This window comes from Polistes fuscatus, unplaced genomic scaffold (genome assembly GCF_010416935.1).
Source record: "Polistes fuscatus isolate 324 unplaced genomic scaffold, CU_Pfus_HIC Scaffold18, whole genome shotgun sequence".
Taxonomy (NCBI): Eukaryota; Metazoa; Arthropoda; class Insecta; order Hymenoptera; family Vespidae; genus Polistes; species Polistes fuscatus.
Genome location: NW_025113086.1, coordinates 22,096 through 43,766, shown reverse-complemented (window position 1 = coordinate 43,766; position 21,671 = coordinate 22,096). Strand labels below are relative to the sequence as shown.

General features: G+C 29.8%; 2 protein-coding genes across 2 annotated transcripts; both read left to right on the top strand.

Annotated features, from left to right (window-relative positions):
* The first annotated feature begins 2,023 nt into the window (after positions 1-2,023).
* LOC122515567 (cytochrome P450 4g15-like) lies at positions 2,024-5,741 on the top strand. Its single transcript, XM_043632966.1, has 9 exons — positions 2,024-2,099; positions 2,167-2,273; positions 2,382-2,472; positions 4,119-4,188; positions 4,281-4,407; positions 4,880-4,948; positions 5,040-5,214; positions 5,314-5,490; positions 5,578-5,741. Exons 1-9 carry the CDS (start codon positions 2,024-2,026, stop codon positions 5,739-5,741), a joined length of 1,056 nt encoding a protein of 351 aa, XP_043488901.1.
* A 13,237-nt stretch (positions 5,742-18,978) lies between these two features.
* LOC122515566 (cytochrome P450 4C1-like) lies at positions 18,979-21,316 on the top strand. Its single transcript, XM_043632965.1, has 11 exons — positions 18,979-19,063; positions 19,167-19,257; positions 19,445-19,627; positions 19,717-19,786; positions 19,879-20,005; positions 20,115-20,184; positions 20,289-20,395; positions 20,475-20,543; positions 20,635-20,809; positions 20,908-21,084; positions 21,171-21,316. Exons 1-11 carry the CDS (start codon positions 19,037-19,039, stop codon positions 21,314-21,316), a joined length of 1,242 nt encoding a protein of 413 aa, XP_043488900.1. The 5' UTR covers positions 18,979-19,036.
* The last annotated feature ends 355 nt before the right edge of the window (positions 21,317-21,671 follow it).

The window sequence follows — 21,671 nt, the reverse complement described above, 5'->3', positions numbered from 1 at the left end:
ATATATTTTCATATTTATAACTAATATTATGTTGTTCTGTTCATCGATGTCATCTTCGGAATCATTTCCATCAAACGAAGGATATTTATCATCCATCGAATTGGTTTCTTTAATCTGTAGAGCGCAACGCGAATTCTTAAAGAAATCCCCGCAGGTCACGCGCGTTACTTATGTTAGTATTAAACAAAAATTTTGTCAGTCACCGGTGACTTACGCGGTCTAAACGGAAAGTTCAGTGCCAGTCACCGGTAAAATATTATATATGATTTTGTTACTTCTTTTTTATAATGCAGTTTTACTTTACATTGTAGTAACAATGGGCTTTTATGGCATATTTCCGTATATTTAGGATAAAGTTTGCTTGTTCCAGCACATTTGTTTAGTAGACTTGGTTGATTCATTGATAGTATTATATCGAATAAATATTCGATCAAGAAAGTGGTACCGACGCATAATGTTTCACCTACTGGATTTAACGGTAGTCAATGCTTGGCTGTCATATAAGCAAAAATGTTTAACGCATTCTGCAAGGTCCAGGTGTTCATATAATTTATTGAAATTTAAAACTAACAATGTATCCCATTTACGTCAGGAGCATAAAGGAAGCCGTAAGAAAAGGGGGCGCCCTGTTTTCATCAATGGAGATAAACGATTACATAAAAATATTTAAAGAAGACCAAATACAGTACTTCTAGTACAAAACGTGAGAAGAAATGAAGAAGCACGTTGACCAATTTTGACGGACAACAGAGGACGATGCAAAAGTCCCGGGTGTAAAGGAATTCACTCTTATAAACGGTCTTATAGCTTATAAAAAAACGAATTCAATGTCGTCCGATATGTGGTCTTCAAGTGACATTTATCGAGAAAATTGTTAAATGTTTGTCAGTAATTACAGTATGTGCTGGATGAACGGTAAATGAAAGGACAAATGCAAATCAACGTGTAAGACATTCATTGAAGCAAAATATTTTTTCTTATGTAAGAGACAACATTTCACAGTTTTTAGGTTAAAGTGACTTGAATTGAAGTGGCACCATTTTGCCACACATTGGATTCGTTTTTTTAGAAGTTATAAAATTGTTGCAGTGAAAATATGAAGTCCCATTTAATAAAAATACGATGACACTAAAATCTCGAAAAAAATTGCCGTGAGAAAAAAATTCGTCCCATCACCGTATTGCCAGCTTCGAACAGAATATTTTCTTTCTCTGATAATTTTTTCTATCATAGGAAATAATCGATATATTTAAGATGGTCTTATTCTTCTATCTATAATATATATACATTAATTCTTTTTTTTATTACTTATTTCTTCTTACTCTAGAAGAAATAAAATAAATTTAATTAAACATATACTTTTTAAATTAACAAAAATAAACATTAAAAAGAAAAACATAATTTTCCCAGTCGAGTAATCGATCCAACGACATCAATCATTTCAATCTGATAACTAGTAGATTATTTAGAATAAAATTATCTATTAGCATAAAATAATGACAAACAGAAAAATAAGAAGTTAACAGATTAAAAAAAACTGAAAAGATATCTTTAAGAAAAAGCCACTTATATAACATTTTACTTATTTTAATCTTTAAAATTACGTAGATTATTGACAGCAAATATGCAAACTAGTATTATTCTTACGAATAGAATAAATGAATAATTATAAGTCAGTTTTTTGTCTCACTTTATCTATGCATGTAGTAGATGTTCTTGAAATCAGGGCTGAGTAAAATCTAGAACATTTTAAAAGAGACTGCTTGCTTGTTAATTCCTTTTTAGTTTATGTTAAGACGCCAATGATACTAGAATTTTTCGAATAGTGTTAACAAAATAGCAGTTTCTAACTTACAAGTGTTGGTTTAGTATTTTTCTTAAACAAATTTAACTATTCTTATAATTTTTTTAATTCATTCAATTTAATATGGAATATATTACTACAGTTATTGTTTCAACAGCAATATTAATTGTATTATTCTACATAATAGAATATTTATTAAATAAATTCCGTGAATATAACATGGTCAAAAGATTCTCGGGACCTAAAGCTTATCCTATAATCGGAAATTTGAATTTGTTTTTTGGTAGTATTGAAGGTACATTTGTATTCTACATTTATAATATATACATTTTTACAAACGATTTTAATTAATTTATTTTTAGATATTACTAATACCTTGATAAAAGTTTCTACTAATTATCCATCACCGCAGCGATTTTGGATAGGCTCACAACTAACAATAATGGTTAATGATCCTAAACATATGAGAGTAAGATTCATAAAATTTAGTGACACTTCTTATAATACGTTTTTACAAATTCAAATTTCTTTTATTATTTGGTTTTAATTTCTGGTAAATTTTTTGTTATCTGTTTAGATTCTATTAAAAAGTTCGTACAGTTATGAGAAAAATCAAACCTATGACTTCATTAAATCTGAGTTGGGTGACGGATTATTAACTGCACCAGGTAAGTTATCGGTTCATATATTATGTATTTAATGAAAAGTAAATAATTTATCTAAATAAAACTACAATAATGTTTTTACTAAGTATAAGTTAGAAAGGAGTGCTGTTGAAGGTATTATTTATTTTGTTATTTGAGCATTATAATGTTTACATAATCACAAATATATATACGTATAAAAGGGATTTCTCGTCTCTTATTTTTTAATTAATGAATACATGGATCGTTTATTTTGAAAATGGTGTAAGACTATTTAAAAGAAAAAGAGATATCACGTAATTTATGCTTAAATTAGTGTTAACATTTTATTTATAACTTGTTAATACTTGCTTTCTTAGAAAATGCCGATGTCTTGTTCAATTTAAAATTAAGCGGTAAAAGCAATTACGTAACCGTTGATTATGAAAGTGGTATAGGTCCAATTTTCATAGATTCAAAAGAAAAAAAAAGAAAAATAAAAAGAAAAAATAATTTCTCGTAAAGACCACAGGATTGTTATGATATTAAAAAGTAATGTATAGAACATAGTAAATTAAATTTATTTGGAATGAAACGAGAAAATTTCGTTTCAACAAAAAACTTGCACAACGCAACAATAAAATAGATAACAAAAAATATTGATAAAGGAAAGGTAAATTAGTCTCAAATATGTTTGATAAAGTTTCGCAAAAGCGTATTATATACTATTTTATATAAAATGGCGATGGAGAACGCAGAATTAAAAATTTTTAATTTATCATCTACATTTCCGGGAAAACCGTCAAAATTTGAAAAAATCTCCATGGTACCTTTGTATAACGATGACTTACGAAATTACCTATTACTTAAAACAAATATTAGAATTTCAAATAGTCATTACACTATATACCTCGTGTTGATCAGGAATATTTATAAACACTGCTACATGAAGAGCAAAAGTAAATACAACTAATATCTTTTTTAATTTAACAATATAAATAACGTTCAAAATAAAAAATACTATTTCGATTTTATTTTTTGATATTGACATTTTAAAGTGATACTTAAATTTGATATTCTTTTTAAAGTAATATTTGATTTTTCAAAATTAAAATTAAACGATTTTAACAATTGACTAATTCTGAAAGTGGTTTAAGTTTATTTGTAGCCCCTAAATATACATTGCTTTAGTTTAATTAGCCTAAAAAAAATTTATATATTCAAGCTACGTATTCAAAAAAAATAATAAATACAAAGCAAGACATAACATAATTAATGAATATTTTTGAATTGCCTATTATGTAAACCTTTGATTTTCTCGAAACAATAGAAATTGGACATCCACTACCTTGAAAATAAACGGTCCATATAAAAAAGAAACATTTTACAAATTTAAGTAAGAAATATTCTTTTATTTGAAGCATTAAAATGGAAAATTCATCGAAAAATTTTAAATCCAGTATTCAAAAAAGGAATTCTTTCAACCTATATGGATTCGATAATAAAAAATTCAAACAGACTAGCTACAATTTTAGATAGTACTAACGGAAAAAATGTAGATACCCTACATTATGTACATTTATGTACTTTGGATATAATATTTGGTAAGGTTTTGAAATTCTTAAATGCTTTAAATATTTGTATAAATATTAGTGAGTTAATTAAAATATGTTTTCTTTTTGTACTGACAGATAGCTTTCTAAGCTGTGATCTTGATTTGCAGAATAATCCGGAATGTAAACTTGATGAATATATATCAGAGTAATATAAAATAAATAGAATGTTTTAATATTTATAATATAATGCAAAGTTATTCTGTATTTGTTCTTTTATTGACTTTTATTTTTCTTCAGAACGATGGATATAATTATGAAAAGGACTTACCTCTTCTGGTTACATCCAGATATTATATTTTACAATTCATATTTAGGAAAAAAACTAAAGGAACTCGTTTCACACATTGATAAAATCACGAGCGAGGTATAAATAAAATCATCAATCCCATTTGAAATTGTTTTAATTTATCTAAATAATCAATTTCTAAACAAAATTATATCCTACTAATAAATATAACATTCATTCGTCAAGATTATAAAAAAAAAAAAGAATCGATGGAAAAGAATAGAGTTACTGAAGAATTGCAAGAGATAGATGCAAGTAAGAATTATTATTTTTAAAAAATATGCTATTTTTAATGAATTTATGGATATAGGAATTTTTTAATAAGAATCCTAAATAATATATTATTATTATTTTAGATAAAGGAAAAAACACAAATATATTTCTTGGCCTATTATTCAAATCATTTTACGAAACAAAAGAATACTCGGAGAAAGATATTCGTGATGAAATTAATACAATTATTTTTGCCGTAAGTTGAGTTCATTCTAGATAAAATACAATTTTATTTTATTAATTAATGTTAAATAATAATTTGTGTTACTTTTTTTAGGGAAGCACCACTACTGCTGAAACACTTGCTTTTCTATTTTTAATGGTTGCTACATTTCCGGAAGTTCAAGTATGTACAGATGGCACTTGAATACTACATAAAAAATTATATATATTGTCATACTAACCTTGTATTATGTTTTTCTCATTTCTGATTGCAGCAACAAATATACGAAGAGTTGTACCAAATGTACGGCTCAAGCGATCCGGAAGATATTCTTATTACACTTGAAGATATTAAAGAAATGAAATATTTGGAACAAGTTATCAGAGAGACATTACGTCTCTTTCCTCCTGCCGCTTTTAATGGACGAAAAATTTCCGAAGATATAGAAGGTATTCTTACACATACTCCAAGACTATTCGTATATAGTTTTTTACCATTCATATCACTGTTTTATTCAGTAATAATATGTATTTATTTATTTTATGAAGTGGACGAGAATGTGACAATACCAAAAAATAGTTCTGTACTTTTCTCAATATTTACATACTTTCGTATGGAAAAATATTGGAAACAACCTTTAACATTTAACCCTGATCGGTTTTTACAAAACAATTATAATCCCAAATATTTTTTTCCATTCAGCACTGGAAAAAGAGATTGCATAGGTAATAGCACATTTTTAAAGATTCTTGAAATATTATTCCAAACTGTTATTCTGCAAAATACAAATATATTTAATATCGCTATTACAGGTCAGACATTTGCAATGAACGAAATGAAGACAATAGTCGCTACTGTATTAAGAAAATTTATTGTTCAAATCGACAATCCAATATCAATTGAAAATATTCCGATTAAAGTCGGCCTTACACTGAAACCAGCGGCACCTATATTATTGAAATTTAACAAAAGATAATAATTATCTTTTTCTGTCAATACTTTGTTAAAGAAAACAATTTTTTTTAAACTTTTTAAAAATAAATCAATTTTAATTAATGTTGAACTACCGACGCCTTGTATCGGTACTCCGGTGGTTTTCTTGTCGTTGAAAATGCACTTATAGGTGGATGATGGGAATCGTTTATTTATGAGGTATGAGGAAGGTAAAAATGAATTAAAATATATTTTTTGAGCCCAGTCAGTACTAATAAGTACAATTTATTTGCCGATATATCTCGATACGTGTCGACACGTCTCGAGATAGACGGTCCAGATGTCTCACTCACTCGCTTGCGTAGGATACACAACAATGAGTTTTATTGGTTTCCGGTTTATATTAAGCGTATCGTTAATCGTATCCTTAACAATGCAAGATAGTATAACATGTTGCTCGCTTTAATGTATTTATCGGAAAGATTAAAAAGAATAAATCGACGAGTGAATTTTAATAGGAAGCGAAGAAATAATGAAGTATTCTACCCGGTCTCATGTTCTAAGTCGTATAACATCGTTTACAAATTTTTATTATTGCTTTTCTGAAAAGAAAATAAATTTTTACCTATCTCACTAAACATTAGAATATCGACAAAATTTGGAAAAGCAAAGTCTAAAAATTGAAATGTTATATTACATTAGATATTGTCACAAAAATAATATATATTTAGTGACTCAAAATTTTGTATACAAAATCGATCTGCGGACATTCTATTTTTTTTCACTCAGAATAACGAATCGAATATTTTAGTAAAGATTTATTCTCGAATTCGAATCCGAATAATTCAATTCAGGAACCTCAGTCTGTGCCATTGTCGGTTGAACGTTGATCATCGTACACCAACCAGAAAATTCGATTGGTGGCGTAAGGAGGTAGTTCGTGTGTTCACACTAATGACGTCAAAGGGGCGTGAAAGACGAAACCGTACAGCCAATTTTTTGAACCCACATACGTTGGCTGCCGATACCTCGCGGATGAAAAACATGCGTGAAGTATTACGGTAATAGGATCTACCTTCCCAACAAAGGTACGAGACTATGTCCGTTTCTTCTAAATTCTTTTTTCATTTTTTTCTGCTACAGTTTCTATTGGTCTTTTTTACAGAGCACGGACAGCAAACGGCGAGAAAGACAAATTATTTTTAGAAAGGGCATTTTCTCTACCTTCTTTTCTTCTTCTTTTTTTTTGTCGTGAAAAAAATTAAAAGAGAAACAGGTAATACTTTCCAGATTGCGGCAGAGATTGCTATAAACCTCCGATGCCCAGAAGATTCTGTCATAAGAAAAAGGGTTTGGAAATTGAAAAACGGTAACGCGTGAGTACGTTTTCTAAAATTATTTTTCGTACTCGTTGAACAACGAAAAAAATGAGATAGAGCATACGTTCGCTAGAAAATAAAGAACTTAAGAAATATGCCAAATTACGAAGAATCATCCAAGAGTTTCAAACGCTATTGCTGCTGCTATCTGTGCTGATGCTCTTTTGCATCGGAACTATTGTTTGCTACTCTTCTTTCCTTCACTGCGTCTGTTTCTCTTTTTTTCCTTCCCTTACTTGTTTTCATGCAGAAGAGACCTAGCGATAAAAAAAGGAGAGAAAGACAGGAAGAAGATTATGAAAATGATGTTACCCTTCGACTCCGCAACGAGAAAGCAAATTGCTAATGAACGAGCCGTCACGAGCTGTTTTATCGAGGCTACATATATAACACAAGATGAGTGATCTTAAATAAACGAAGGAGGAACTAGAAACTGTTAGAAAGAATCCAAAGGAAAAGAATACTCAAGGAAAGATTCAGCCTCCGTCTGAAATCTCTATTTGTGAAATCTTTTCTTTTCCTTTTTTAATTTATATATATATATTCTGTGTGTGTGTCATTATCTTATTATTTTCCATAAGCATCTTGAGAAAATGTCATATGAGCAAACGAATATGCAACATGTTACTGACGCTTTGATGAAAATATGCGCGGACACGTTTCAACGAGGGTTCTTTTTTCTATAGGTATCCCTATCATTTTCTATCTCTTTCTTATTTCTTATCTTCTATCCCCCTTTTTCTCTATAAACCCTCCATCCCTGTCACTTTTAGATTTCTATTATTGCAATTATAATCGAGAGATGATGCAGCGTAAGAAACAAGATTTCGTTTGACGTCAACGATCGGAAAAATTGACACCTGTAAAAGACCCGCAACAAGTCCTCGTCAACGGCCTCTTTCGGACGTTCCACCTCTTCTTACACCCGTTACTTTATAAATCAACGGTGATGCACGACTTCTCTTGCGTCCCGCCGTGACCATAGACGTAACGTTACTGCAATGAGCCCACGTACAAACGTAGAAAGAGGAAGGAAAGGTGGTTGTGTGTGAAAGAAAGAGAAGCGTTTCTTATTGATTTATCCGTCACCACTTTTCTCTATTATTCGATATGCCGAAAGGATATCTCTCCGAATGCTCGCGAGCTTCTTAGAATTATCTAGAATACACAATCAATCTCTTACTCTTAATTACTACTAATTAGTACTAGAAATACTACTTACAATAATAATTAGTTGTAGAGTTAGTCTGAAAATTATTCAGAAATTTTCGGAATTGTCTGATTACAATATTAATAGATCCTTCATAATAATTTATTAATTTATTTGTTTTAATTTAACTATTCTTAATATTTGCATGAATTTATTTTAAATCAAAAAATATAGATAAAAAATATTTTAATTACTAAAAAAAAAACAGCTGTAAACAAGGTAATTGAATAAAATTGCAAATAAATTCGACGGGAAGAAATCGAAATGGTCATTTAAGTATTCAATTGTAAGAAGGAAAAAGAAAAAGAAGGAAAAGAAAAAGAGGATGGGAAGGAAAAGTTGAGAGAACCAGACTTTTTTTAGAAACCCTCTCTACCCTATTTTTCTTACACATAAACCCTTTTCTTTTTCTCCTTTCTTTTTCCTACTATTCTTATTCTTTTCTTAAAATGCAAATCCATTACATTTAAGTTTTAGGTAACACGATCGAAAACAGTAAGTTAACACTGAGTTTTCTATAAAGCGATTTTCGTATAACGCAGTACGAATTAATTTCGTTATAGGATTTTTTAAAGAGGGGCGGAAGAAGCGCGAGCAGAGTGGAAATAGGGAAATATAGCGAGTGGGGGAGTATTGCTACACAGCACTTAACATAATAATGTAATTAATTAACATTTAATACAATTCTTGAAAAAAAATTTATTCTGCACATATAGCAAGATACTTCGCTTATCTTGTTCTTGTGTTACCGTTTAACATACAAAACTTCGGAAAGATTCCGACATATAGAACACTTAAAAATTTTTATTAGAACATTATTAAATAAAATATTAGAACAAATCTTGTAACGGACGGTGCACTGTGTTATAACATTTTAAACATAAATGTGACTCTTCAATGCAATCTGAACGACAGTAGGTGATTATGTTTTTTAGGTCTGATTTTTAGCAATTTTTGATGTTAAATAATTTAACATTTTTGTATGACGTTTCCTGCAAAATTTTATTGCCAGAATGCATTCCAAATTCTGATATCTTGATTTTCGTTTTCGTTACTAGATTATAGAGTATCGTCGCGTTTGAAATTGATGTATTCAATAATAACATTAAAGCTAATTTTACATACACTTGATGATTTTTCTACGTGTGTAGAATATGCTATCATTTGTTCTGTTAAATCTACATCACATTTTTCTATGTTATTATCGGTCAGGATTTTTTAGTTTTATTTTGGGGAGTTTGCAACAACATTACTATCATAAAAAGTGTTTTACTTCTCATTACGGAAAGCAAGCGATATTGTACGATCGGAAGCAATCGTAAACTATTATCTTGTATTCATAATGCGCACCCTAGTGCCATAGAGAGTTATTAAGTGCAAACATTCGCACCCCCACCACTCGGACCTCGAGTACGTGCGCCCTGCTGGGCCCATTATCAAAAAACACTCGTTCTATTCTTCCGCAGGACGCCTACAACGATATATCAGAGACAACCAGTGAGCGAATTATTGTAAGGACAAGTATATCCCATATACTTGGATCATCGTACCAAAGGGTTTACCATAAAGATGGCAAACGAAGGAGGAGAGAAGAAATGAGGAAGTGGTTGCGTTTGTACCACCGCCCGACGTTCCTAACCCGAACCTATTGGTGAGATACCATCAATCTTGTTATATTCCCGGAATATCCATCAGGATGTACGAGAAGTAGGTGTAGAGGCTCACATGCGTTGTCCGTGGTTGACCATTATTGACGAGTAGACGAATAACAATTAGGGTTTTTATACCGCATGGCTTTTCCATGACGAACCTCATAAAGTATTGTACTTTCATTTGGCTTCAACAATCACGAGTGTTAATAACTATTTTAATTTTACTTTTCTCCTTCACTCTTAGCTAAATCCAATTCACCAGAGAAGACTGTAACGCCGGAGAAAAGATAAACATATGCGACGGTATGGAAAATCTTGCAGCAATTTAATAACAGTCAATTCCTGTGGAGAGATATTTATGTTTAAGTTGAAAATTTAAAATGGGGGTAGGCTCCCTGACATACATTGTTTCGCTTTTTAAACTGTACGAAAACAATTAAACCCAACAGTTCCATAGTTGAAATAGACATGGTGAAGAAATCACCATTTTCCAACACCAATCAGAGTTTTGTCAGGGTCGAACTGCGCGGTGAGAACTGAGCAGCCTACCCAATTGATTGAATCATAATTTCTAACTTTATACCTATCGAAGTAAAAGACACTTGCGAGATTTATGAGACATCTATTGGCACATTTGACAATTTCTCACAAAATATTTTTTTTAATTCTAATACTATTTAATAAATTTCCCACTCTGATCCAGACCATACCAGAAAATCTATTTTTCAAGGACAGTAAAAGATAATAACGAGCATTCATTATTTGTGATTATTTTATTTTCTTTTTCATAGTTTTCGAAGGATTTGTAAATTAATCATTTAAACCCTGACGCAACCCTGACCGCATCTCACCCCTTTAAGCAAATTACTTGAATTTAAAAAAAAAGAAGTAAAATAATATAACACTACATTGTATTAAAAACTTAATTCTGTAATTATTCCGCTACAATAATTCCATACTGGATTTATTTTTCTTTTTCCTCTTCTAATTTATCTTCAATCTTCTTTCACAGAACATTGACTTGGCATAGCGGGCATCCCTCACCCCGTTCGATTTCGACGTTCGTTCATGCGCTAACCAAAAACACAACACAAACATAGTAGTTAGATGGGTAGATTGATCTCTCTTCCGCCTGGGAACGAAAAACGCGGATAAACAAAAGAAGCATGATTAAGTATATCAGCAGAAATAAAACACTCGCAGCAAAATTACCGATGCCCACGGAAACAAAGAAGTTGGGAAACTTATTGTTAGGAATTCCTGTGAGAACCATAGGCGCCAGAGTGTCGCTAAAAGAAATTTGAGTCCACCCTAGCCGTTGCTACAATGTGCGAACCGAAATAGATCTCCGCCAATGCAACATTGACGAATGCCGAGGCATACTTGTGATAATAATGTTAGCGCATTGAAATAGTTGCATGCATGGAAAAATAATGTATAAGAAAGATGCGTTGGTAGGGGAAGCTTGGAATGACTGACGCAGAGAAGTGGGACTTATGTCAACCCCACCAGGGAGATCATTGGCTCATATAAGCAGCTAAAATCAGACTTACGTCAATTATACGTTACTACTATTATTATTATCGTTATTATCGCTGTCATTAACAGTTACTTCAAGTTCAACGATTAACGTACAATCTACAAAATTATCTCCACGATCAGTCAGCTTACGTTTTTACTATTGACGATCATCCTAATTCGGAACACCAGTTCTCATTTCTGTAAGTAAATAATCTTATTAAGTGTATTGAGAACCAGAGCTCTGATGAACAATTTTCACAAAGCAAATCAATTTTTCGAATCATCCTACCATCCTATCTCCCAGATAATCGATCTTCTCATGACTCTTTCGTAATTTGTCATTCTTTACCGTTATTTAATCTTCGAGAAAAGCGAACCTGCCTGGTTCTGACTAAACTCGATGAATGCAGAGTAGCTAAAACAGGCTTATTGTTAGTAATGATTTCTAAAAACTCTCGTTTTCTGGATGTAACAGTATTATTAATGCCGAAGAGATTAGGTGCAATCATTTGCCAAAAAAAGGATCCTATTAAGTACTGGCAATTACTAATAAACGTATCGCAGGAAAGTTGGACAAGGTAAAAAAGAAATCGGAAAGTTATGTTTTGATCTTGTTGAACGTTTCGTTCCTTCATTCGAACTTCTTCAGCAACTATAAAATATATTACATAATCTTAAAAATACATAGTTTTTCTCAAAACTATGTATTTTTAAGGTTATGGTAAGGTAAAAATAAATAGTTATTAAAGGTTACCTCGATCGTCAATGTTCAGAGTCTCCTATGTATTAAAAAGACATACATTATTAGGTTTTAATAATAAATACACTTAGCTAATATAAATCGTTTTTCTTTTTTTTTTGTAAAATCATAAATCATTAAATTCAAACATGTAATTAAACAAATTGTAATATGTAAAAGTTGATTTCCTTGTACAAATTATCTATGTCGATAACACATGTAATTAAACAATACTAACTTAATCTAGATATTTTATATAGGTATTTTTGAGGTTATGTATTATATTTTATAGTTGCCGAAAAAGTCTCAATAAAGGGACGAAACGTTCAACAAGATCAAAACATAACGTTCTGATTTCTTTTTACCTTGTCCAACTTCCCTGCGATACATTTATTAATAATTTTATTTTTGGACGTGATAAACAACTAATTAACTGGCAATTACATTTTTATTAATTACTAACGATTTACGAATACTTACGTCCCGGAGAAATTTCACAATTCGACGAATATTCGACTAAATTAAGAAATACTATAATTAACTTTTGTTTATTCATAATACTTACTAATAATGTTAGTACAAAACATGCAAATATATATATTATATTTCATTACCAATTAATAATGTAGAAAATACAAATATTTTTTGTCTTTACTTTATGTCTACTACGTAAAATTGTATAATTAGCATCATTGGCGTGAATTCATTGAAAAACGTATTTCGAAGATGATCAACACCTAAACGGAAAAATGGTAATCAATGAAGGGAAACAGAATAAAAAGAATAAAAAACAATTCGAAATAAAAAGATTATTTCCTCTTACGCGTATATAAATTCTTATTAGTACGAAACCTATCATAACATTACAAAAGAATATAATTTTATTCTATACTTGTATACAGCCTATCCATGCTTATTACTAAAAATCCATATTTTTATTGCCTACATTTCATACGTAGATCGTGAAAATGATCATACGTCATGTGTACACGTAGTCGTTCAAAATAAGATGTAAATTCGTTTCATTTTGTTAAAATATAGTCAATAAGTTTACGTTATCATAAATCAAATGTTTCCGAATTCGCGAATAGGATTGAGATAAATAAAAACAACCTGTATTCGAATGTGTTTCAACCGAGAAGTACTCTCTCTTTATATTTTTATCATCGCAAGCGACATTATCGAAAACGAATTTTCAATTCGATCGGACCAGCGCTAGTGGATAATTATATAAATTCGTATAAAAATTGAGATGGAAGTTAAATATTCGCTTCGTTCTGACAATACTCTGAGAAAACACTGATGTAACTCTGACGCAATCCTGAAAAAACTGGTGTGTGTACTTATGTACGCACGTAAGAAGTTATACTTCTTTGGCGTACCAAAACGAATATAACCTCAATAACCTCAAAAATAACTTCAAAAAATAACTTCAAAGAAAAAATAACTTAAAAAAGAAAAAAATAATAATAATAATTATATAAGGTAAAAGATCCTATAGCAGAACGTGACCAAGTACCGGAACGATTTCAGGATTATTATATTATATGTTATTGAATGATATGGAATTTTAAGAATTTTTATTTTTTCGAAATTTTAATGGTTTAGGCATGAAATAGAATGTAAGTAAAACTTACAAGTCTATCACTAATATTAAAAAAAAAATAAAAATTGTAGGAACAAACTTAGTTCGATGACTTAACTCGATTCCTTAAGGAATTTGCTAAGAAAGCAGTTCGTAGTCTTAAGCTCGTCAAAAATGTAAAAAGCAACTTTTTCAGAAGTTTTTTTTTATGTGTCCGCAGAGATATTTAAAATTCACAGTCTTAAGTGTTAATATAAAAAAAATTCATTAAAATTATTAATTTTTGCTGTACGTCTATCGGTACACTCGAAATTGGCCCGACCCCATACCGGAACAGTCTGCCATGTTTACTCTGCCGCCTGACATATGCAGTGTATTTTGTTAAAGTGCAAGGTCTAGTGCAATAAAAAAATTATTTGTGATTGAATAAGTAATACAGTAAACATATAAAAAAAAATTTTTGTATTTAATATTTTGCTCTAACAAGGGGACCTTACACTGGGACCCCCACAGATCTTAACGAGCTTTGGTGTATTAGTAGTATACTTTTAGGGTGTTATCGTGATAAAGGGTTTTTTCAAAATGCGCAGTCGTTTTTGAGAAAAAAGGTTTTAAAGTTTTGACTTTTGTAGTATATATATTTAAATTATTTTCATTTTGCCTGGATATCAAGTGACGCGATAGCGTCAGTAGTAACGTTCTCGCTTCTCGCGCGGTTAGTCAGTGTTCGATCCTTCGTGGGGGAAGTTTTTTTTATTAATTTTTTTTCTTTCTGTTTTCTAATTTTTTTTTTCATATTTATTAATTTTTATATATATACAGGAAAGAGAAAATTATTTATTACAAAAAAAATTAGAAATAATAAATTTTTTAAAATCTTGCGCAAATAATAAAGGATAATTGATTACTTGAATTACAGTTAACATTTTATTTTTTAACAGGTATATAAAAATAAATAAATCTTCAATATACTAACAAACAACAATCGTATATATTCTATTCATTAACAATTTCATATATAATTTTTTTTATATCTACGAGTTTTAACATTTATTTTACATCTATTATTATAGGTACGCAGGTTCCAGAGTGATAGTTATTGTAAAAGCATTCAAAACAATAAATTTTTTCACATCTCGCGCAATTAATGAAAGATGACTTGTTACATAAACAACGACTTTTTAAAAGATCTGTTGGAAAACAAACCTGATGAACGTTTAAAAATATTTCTCTTTCATTTGGTTTTAATAAGGCATTAATTTAATATTATATCTACATGAAATTTTTAATGATTAGAATATATACGAATGTTATTTGTTAGTATATTGAAGATTTATTTATTTTTATATACCTGTTAAAAAATAAAATGTTAACTGTAATTCAAGTAATCAATTTTCCTTTATTATTTGCGCAAGATTTTAAAAAATTTATTATTTCTAATTTTTTTTGTAATAAATAATTTTCTCTTTCATGTATATATATAAAAATTAATAAATATGAAAAAAAAGTTAGAAAACAGAAAGAAAAAAAATTAATAAAAAAACTTTCCCCACGAAGGATCGAACACTGACTAACCGCGCGAGAAGCGAGAACGTTACTACTTACGCTATCGCGTCACTTGATACACAGTTGAAATTAAAGGAATTTAAACATATATACTACAAAAGTCAAAGCTTTAAAATCTTTTTTCTCAAAAACGACTGCGCATTTTGAAAAAACCCTTTACCACGATAACACCCTAAAAGTATACTACTAATATACCAAAGCTCGTTAAGATCTGTGGGGGTCCCAGTGTAAGGTCCCCTTGTAAAACTAATTTATAAAGTTTAACCTCAAAATCTTGTGTTGACATTTATTATCAGGTTGAAAATATATTTTTTTTCTCTTTTTTAATTTGTTTTTTTTTTATTTTTATTTATGATTTACTCATTTGATTTGCAATTTTTAAATGTTTTATGTTTCGTTTTCAATATAAAAATTATATTTTTCATAATTAAAATTATATCTTTTATAATAAAATACTATTATTAATAACTTCAATTTTTCAACTATTCATTGACTTAATTATAATTTAGATGAAGCATAATTTTTGCATTTGGAGAAACTTTTATCATTCACTGTTCCGGTATTGGACCAATCATATTCCGTTATTGGGGCTAGTCATTTTTAGTGTTCCGGTACTGGGTCTTTTAAGCTGGTTCGAAAAACATTTTTTTTAATTATTAAACTTTGGATAAGATTATTTTTAATTTTTATCGTACATCTGAATGTTTGTTCTAAACTATTAATTAAAATTAATTCATTCTACGGGCCGAATAAATATTTCTTAATTTATCATTTCTTGAAGATAGATAAAACTATATATTTTATCTTGAATAACTAAAACTGATCGACGTATTTACGCAATAATGCTGAATGAAACCATTTCAATTCGATCACTAATCGATAATTTATTTAACAATTATGTATGAGTATAATATAAAGTCAAACAGAAGGAAGGAAAAAACCAAAGATTTCTTTAAAAAGAAACTACGTTTATAACATAGATTAACTTCCTCTAATCTTCGAAATTAAATGGATGATTGATTACAAATACGCAAACTATTGTAGTATTATTCATACGGACAAAATAAATGAATTGATATAAATAAGATTTTGGTCTCATTGTGTTTACGTGTGTTGCAGGTTTCTTTGAAATCAGGGCAGAGTACCCGTTTGTTCATTTTTTTGCAGTTTGTGTTCAAATGCAACGGATACTAAAATTCTCCGCATAATGTATAAACGTAATATCTGTTCAAAACTTACAAGAGGACGTTTACTATAATTTTGAAACAAATTTTACTTTTTCTGTAATAATTAAAATTTGTCAATTCATCATGGGATATATTGATACAGTTATTACTTTAACAGTAATAATAATTATATTATTCTACGTAATGGAATATTTAATAAATAAATATCGTGAATATAATATGGTCAAAGGATTCGCGGGACCAAAAGCTTATCCTCTAATTGGAAACCTACATTTGCTTCTTGGAGATATGGAAGGTATACACCTAATCCTGTTTTTACACGATAGATACGTTCCCGAAGAATACGTGTAAAATAAAATTCGCGTAAAAAAATATATTGCATTTATGGAGAAATAGAAGATTAGTTCCGGTCTCAAGAAATCAGCAAAAATAATACAATAAACAATGAATTTTCATGATAGAAAAATCTTAAACATTTGATTTCATAAAGATTGCACATGTATCATACAAAGTATATTATTATTTAAAAAAGAAAAAAACATGTCACGCTAATTCATGAACACAAAAATTAGGCAAGATAATATGAGTTACATATAAAATGAATTTATTCGTTGTCAAATTTCAATCCGCGTTTTTTCGCAAATGGCTGAGAATATATACGCAATGGTTGAAGGCACAATGAATATTCTCATGGATTATTACAAGTGTGCAAAATTTGAAAAAAATCTGAGATGTGCCTAACTGACCGACTCCTTCTAACATGAGACATTTTGGTTACATTTGGCCCAGCTGACTTACAATGTTTTTGAGACGATATTGTAGGCTAAGGGGTTAATAAAACAAAGGTTTTCAAACTATAACTTACCATTTATTGACTTTTACGCAAAATTAATTCCTCGTCTCCAATATCGCAGTTATAAAAAAAAGTAAAGCAAAATTTACTTCTTAGAATGTGGATAGATCGTGTTAAATGAAAATAAGTCGTGTAAAAATGGAATTAAATGTTTGTCCTAATTCGTGTTAAATCAAAATCGTGTAAAAGAAATTCGTGTATAATAATATTAGGAGTACAAATAAGTTTCCGCAGTTTTGAGAGAGATAGCATTGCACGAGGCTTACGTTGGAATTCGCAGATTATAACCGGCTTGAAAATTAGGTTACTCATTCAAGAGCAACATAACCTTATCATATTATTAATTTCGTATTAGCATCATATATTTTTCTTTATCCAAAAATGTCTAAATTTGAGCCAAATAAGCGTCATTTGCGGGAACTTTTAATTTACTTCTTTAATTTAAAAAAATCTGCAGCTGAGGCGCATCGACTGCTCGTAGAAGCATAAAATGAGGATGCCTTGAGTGAGAGAACATGTTATGAGTGGTTTCAAAAGTTTAAAAACGGTGATTTCGACGTAAAAGACAAAGATCGCAGTGAAAAGCCAAAAATTTATGAGGATGCAGAATTGGTGGAATTATTGGAGGAAGATTCGTCTCAAACGCAAAAAGAACTTGCACTTACTTTACAAGTCACTCAGCAAGCAGTCTCACATCGTTTAAAATTGTTAGGAATGATTCATAAACAAGGTAATTGGGTTCCATACGAATTAAAGCCGAGAGATGTTGAACGCCGATTATGTATGAGTGAAATGCTGCTAGCTAGGCACAAAAAAAAAGGTTTTTTACATCGAATCGTCACTGGTGATGAAAAGTGGATACATTATGATAATCCAAAAAGAAGAAAATCATGTGGACTACCCGGCCACGCGTCAATATCCACAGCAAAACCGAATATTCATGGAAAAAAACTCATGCTGTGTATTTGATGGGATCAGCTGGGTGTGGTGTATTACGAGTTGCTTAATCCAAGCGAAACAATCACTGGAACTCTCTACCGAACACAATTGATGAGATTGAGCCGAGCTCTGAAGGAAAAACGCCCTCAATACTACTCCAGACACGACAAAATTATTCTTCTACACGATAATGCTCGTCTGCATGTAGCAGTTTTGGTGAAAAACTATTTGAAAACACTTGATTGGGAAGTACTACCCCATCGGCCGTATTCACCAGACATTGCGCCGTCCGACTATCATCTGTTCCGGTCAATGCTACATGCTCTGTCGGAGCAGCGGCTCACATTATACGAAGAAACCAAAAATTGGGTTGATTCGTGGATAGCCTCAGAAGATAAGGAGTTCTTCAGACATGGATTCCAAAGCTGCCTGAAAGATGGGAAAAAGTAGTTGCTAGTGATGGACAATACTTCGATTAAATTTGAACTACCGTTCTTTCACAATAAATATTATTTTTTGACAAAAAATTGCGGAAACTTATTTGTACTCCTAATAATTGGTTGTATTTGTATTTCATATTTGTAATATCTATACTTATAATAACATTGTGAAATAAATTTTTCTTAGATGTTTACAATAAATTCTTGAAACTATCAACAAGCTATACATCCCCATGGCGATTCTGGATAGGTCCAAAATTACTTATAATGTTTGATGATCCTGGATCTATTGAGGTAAGATTTATCAGATTTTCCGCAATGTCGTTTAATTTAGAAAATTTCTTTTTCATTTATTCTTTGCTTTTTATTTTCGTTCCGTTATTTCTTTTCTTTCTAGATTATAACTAAAAGGACTTTTAGTTATGAGAAACATCAGCAGTATGACTTTTTCAAACCTCTCATGGGTAATGGGTTATTTACTGCTCCAGGTAATCAACACACAGGTTTATATGTTACATATTTAATTAAAATAAATAATCTATCTAAAAAAAAGTACAATACACATACATATATACATACATATAAGAGGGTTTCCCTTTTCCTATTTTTTATTCGATAAATAAATAAAATAAACAACATAACAAATTTATAAAATAAATATTCTTTTATTTGAAGCATTAAAATGGGAAATTCATCGAAAAATCTTAAATCCAATATTCAAAGAACAAATTCTTTCGACTCATATGGATTCAATAATAAAAAATTCAAACAGACTAGCTACAATTTTAGAAACAACTAAAGGAAAAAATGTAGATACCCTACATTATGTACATTTATGTACTTTGGATATAATATATGGTACGGTTTTGAAATTTTTAAATGCTTCAAATATTTGTATAAATATAAGTAAGTTAATTAAAATATGTTTTCTTTCTGTACTGAGACAGATAGCTTTTTAGGTCGTGATCTTGATTTGCAGAACAATCCCGAATGCAAACTTGATGAATATATGTCAGAGTAATAAAAAATAATTAGAATATTTTAATATTTATAATATAATGCAAAGTTATTTTGTATTTGTTTTTTTATTGACTTTTATTCTTATTCAGATCGATGGATATTACTTTTCAAAGGATCGTCAAAGTCTGGTTATATCCTAATATCATTTTTAACAATTCATCTATGGGAAAAAGATTTCAGGAACTTATTTCTCACTTTAATAAAATCACGAACGAGGTATAAATAAAAAGATTATTCTTATTTTAAATTATTTAATTTTATCGAAATATTCCATAGCCTAAACAAAATAATATTTTACTAATGTATATAAATTTCATTCGTCAAGATTATACGGGAAAAAAAAGAGTCAATGCAAAAAGATAAAATTACTCCAGAATTGGAAGCGTCAGATGCAAGTAAGTGTAACAGTTTAAAAACAAGTTTTATTGTTGATCAATTTACGAATAGAAAACTTTTATAATAATGCTAAATAATAAATTATATATTTTTCTGAATAAAGGACAACATACAAGTACATTTCTTGATTTGCTATTTAAATCATTTTACGAGACAGGAGAATATTCGGAACAAGATATTCGTGATGAAATTCATACAATGGTTTTTGCAGTAAGTTTAATTTATTTTCGATTGTTTACCAATTTTTTTTATTCAATAAAAGTGAAATATATTTTGTAATACGTTTTAGGGAAGCGACACTACATCTGGAACACTTACTTTTCTATTCTTAATGCTTGCCACATTTCCGGAAGTTCAAGTATGCACAGATGGCATTTGAATAGTATATAAAAAATCAAATATATTTTTATACTAACATTTTATTATATTTTTCTCATTTCTGATTGCAGCAACGAGCATACGAAGAGTTGTACCAAATGTACGGCTCAAGCGATCCCGAAAATGTTCCTATTACACTTCAAGATATTAAAAAAATGAAGTATTTGGAGCGTGTTATCAAGGAAACATTACGTCTATTCCCTGCTGGTCCTATCATTGGTCGAGTTTTACAAGATGATTTGAGAGGTATTCCTACATATACTACATGACTACATGTATATATTTTTTACCATTCGCATTATTATTTTATGTACTAATTATATGTGTTTATTTATTTTATTAAGTGAACGAGAATGTGGTAATACCGAAAGATTGTTCTCTAATGCTTGTTATATTTACACTTCATCGAAACGATAAATATTGGAAGGACCCTTTAACATTCAATCCTGATCGATTTTTACCAGGCAATTACAATCCCAAATGTTTTTTACCATTCAGTTCTGGAAGAAGAGATTGCATAGGTAATACCACATTTTTATAGATTCTTGAATTCATATTCGAAAGAGTTATTTTGCAAAATACATATGTATTTAATATCATTTTACAGGTCAAACATTTGCAATGATCGAAATGAAGGGAATAGTTGCTACAACATTGAGAAAATTTGTTGTACGAATAGACAATCCAGTAGTAATTGAAGATATTAGCCTGAAATATAATCCTACTTTGAAACCAACAAAACCTGTATTTTGAGATTTTACAAAAGATAATATTTGACATTTTTTGTCAATACTCTATTAAGGGGTTATACGCAGTTAGGATTTTCAAAAAATCGATTTTTTTTTTTGCCTTTTCGGAATGTACATATATTTAAGTATATTCTCTGAAAATTTCAAATCGATTCGACAAATATTCTTCACTTCATGTAAGCTGCAAACAAAAATTTTTAACTATGTGTAAACGTCTCTTTGAAACTTTAAACGCGTTTTTCTAAAAATGGTATTTTCAAAGTCGGTGATCTCAATTTTTCAAAAACGGCTTAACCGATCGGTTTTAAATTTTTACACAATCTTCTTAGATATATTCCTCGGGTATTAAGTATAAGGAA

Bases quoted from the DNA above. Each gene is read 5' to 3' on its own strand.
- LOC122515567 (XM_043632966.1), top strand. From the start codon at position 2,024: ATGGTCAAAAGATTCTCGGGACCTAAAGCTTATCCTATAATCGGAAAT. The intron at 2,100-2,166 runs GTACATTTGTAT...ATTTATTTTTAG, and splicing joins GTTTTTTGGTAGTATTGAAG to ATATTACTAATACCTTGATA. The intron at 2,473-4,118 runs GTAAGTTATCGG...TTGTACTGACAG, and splicing joins CGGATTATTAACTGCACCAG to ATAGCTTTCTAAGCTGTGAT.
- LOC122515566 (XM_043632965.1), top strand. From the start codon at position 19,037: ATGTTTGATGATCCTGGATCTATTGAG. The intron at 19,258-19,444 runs GTAATCAACACA...TTTTATTTGAAG, and splicing joins TGGGTTATTTACTGCTCCAG to CATTAAAATGGGAAATTCAT. The intron at 20,185-20,288 runs GTAAGTGTAACA...TTCTGAATAAAG, and splicing joins ATTGGAAGCGTCAGATGCAA to GACAACATACAAGTACATTT.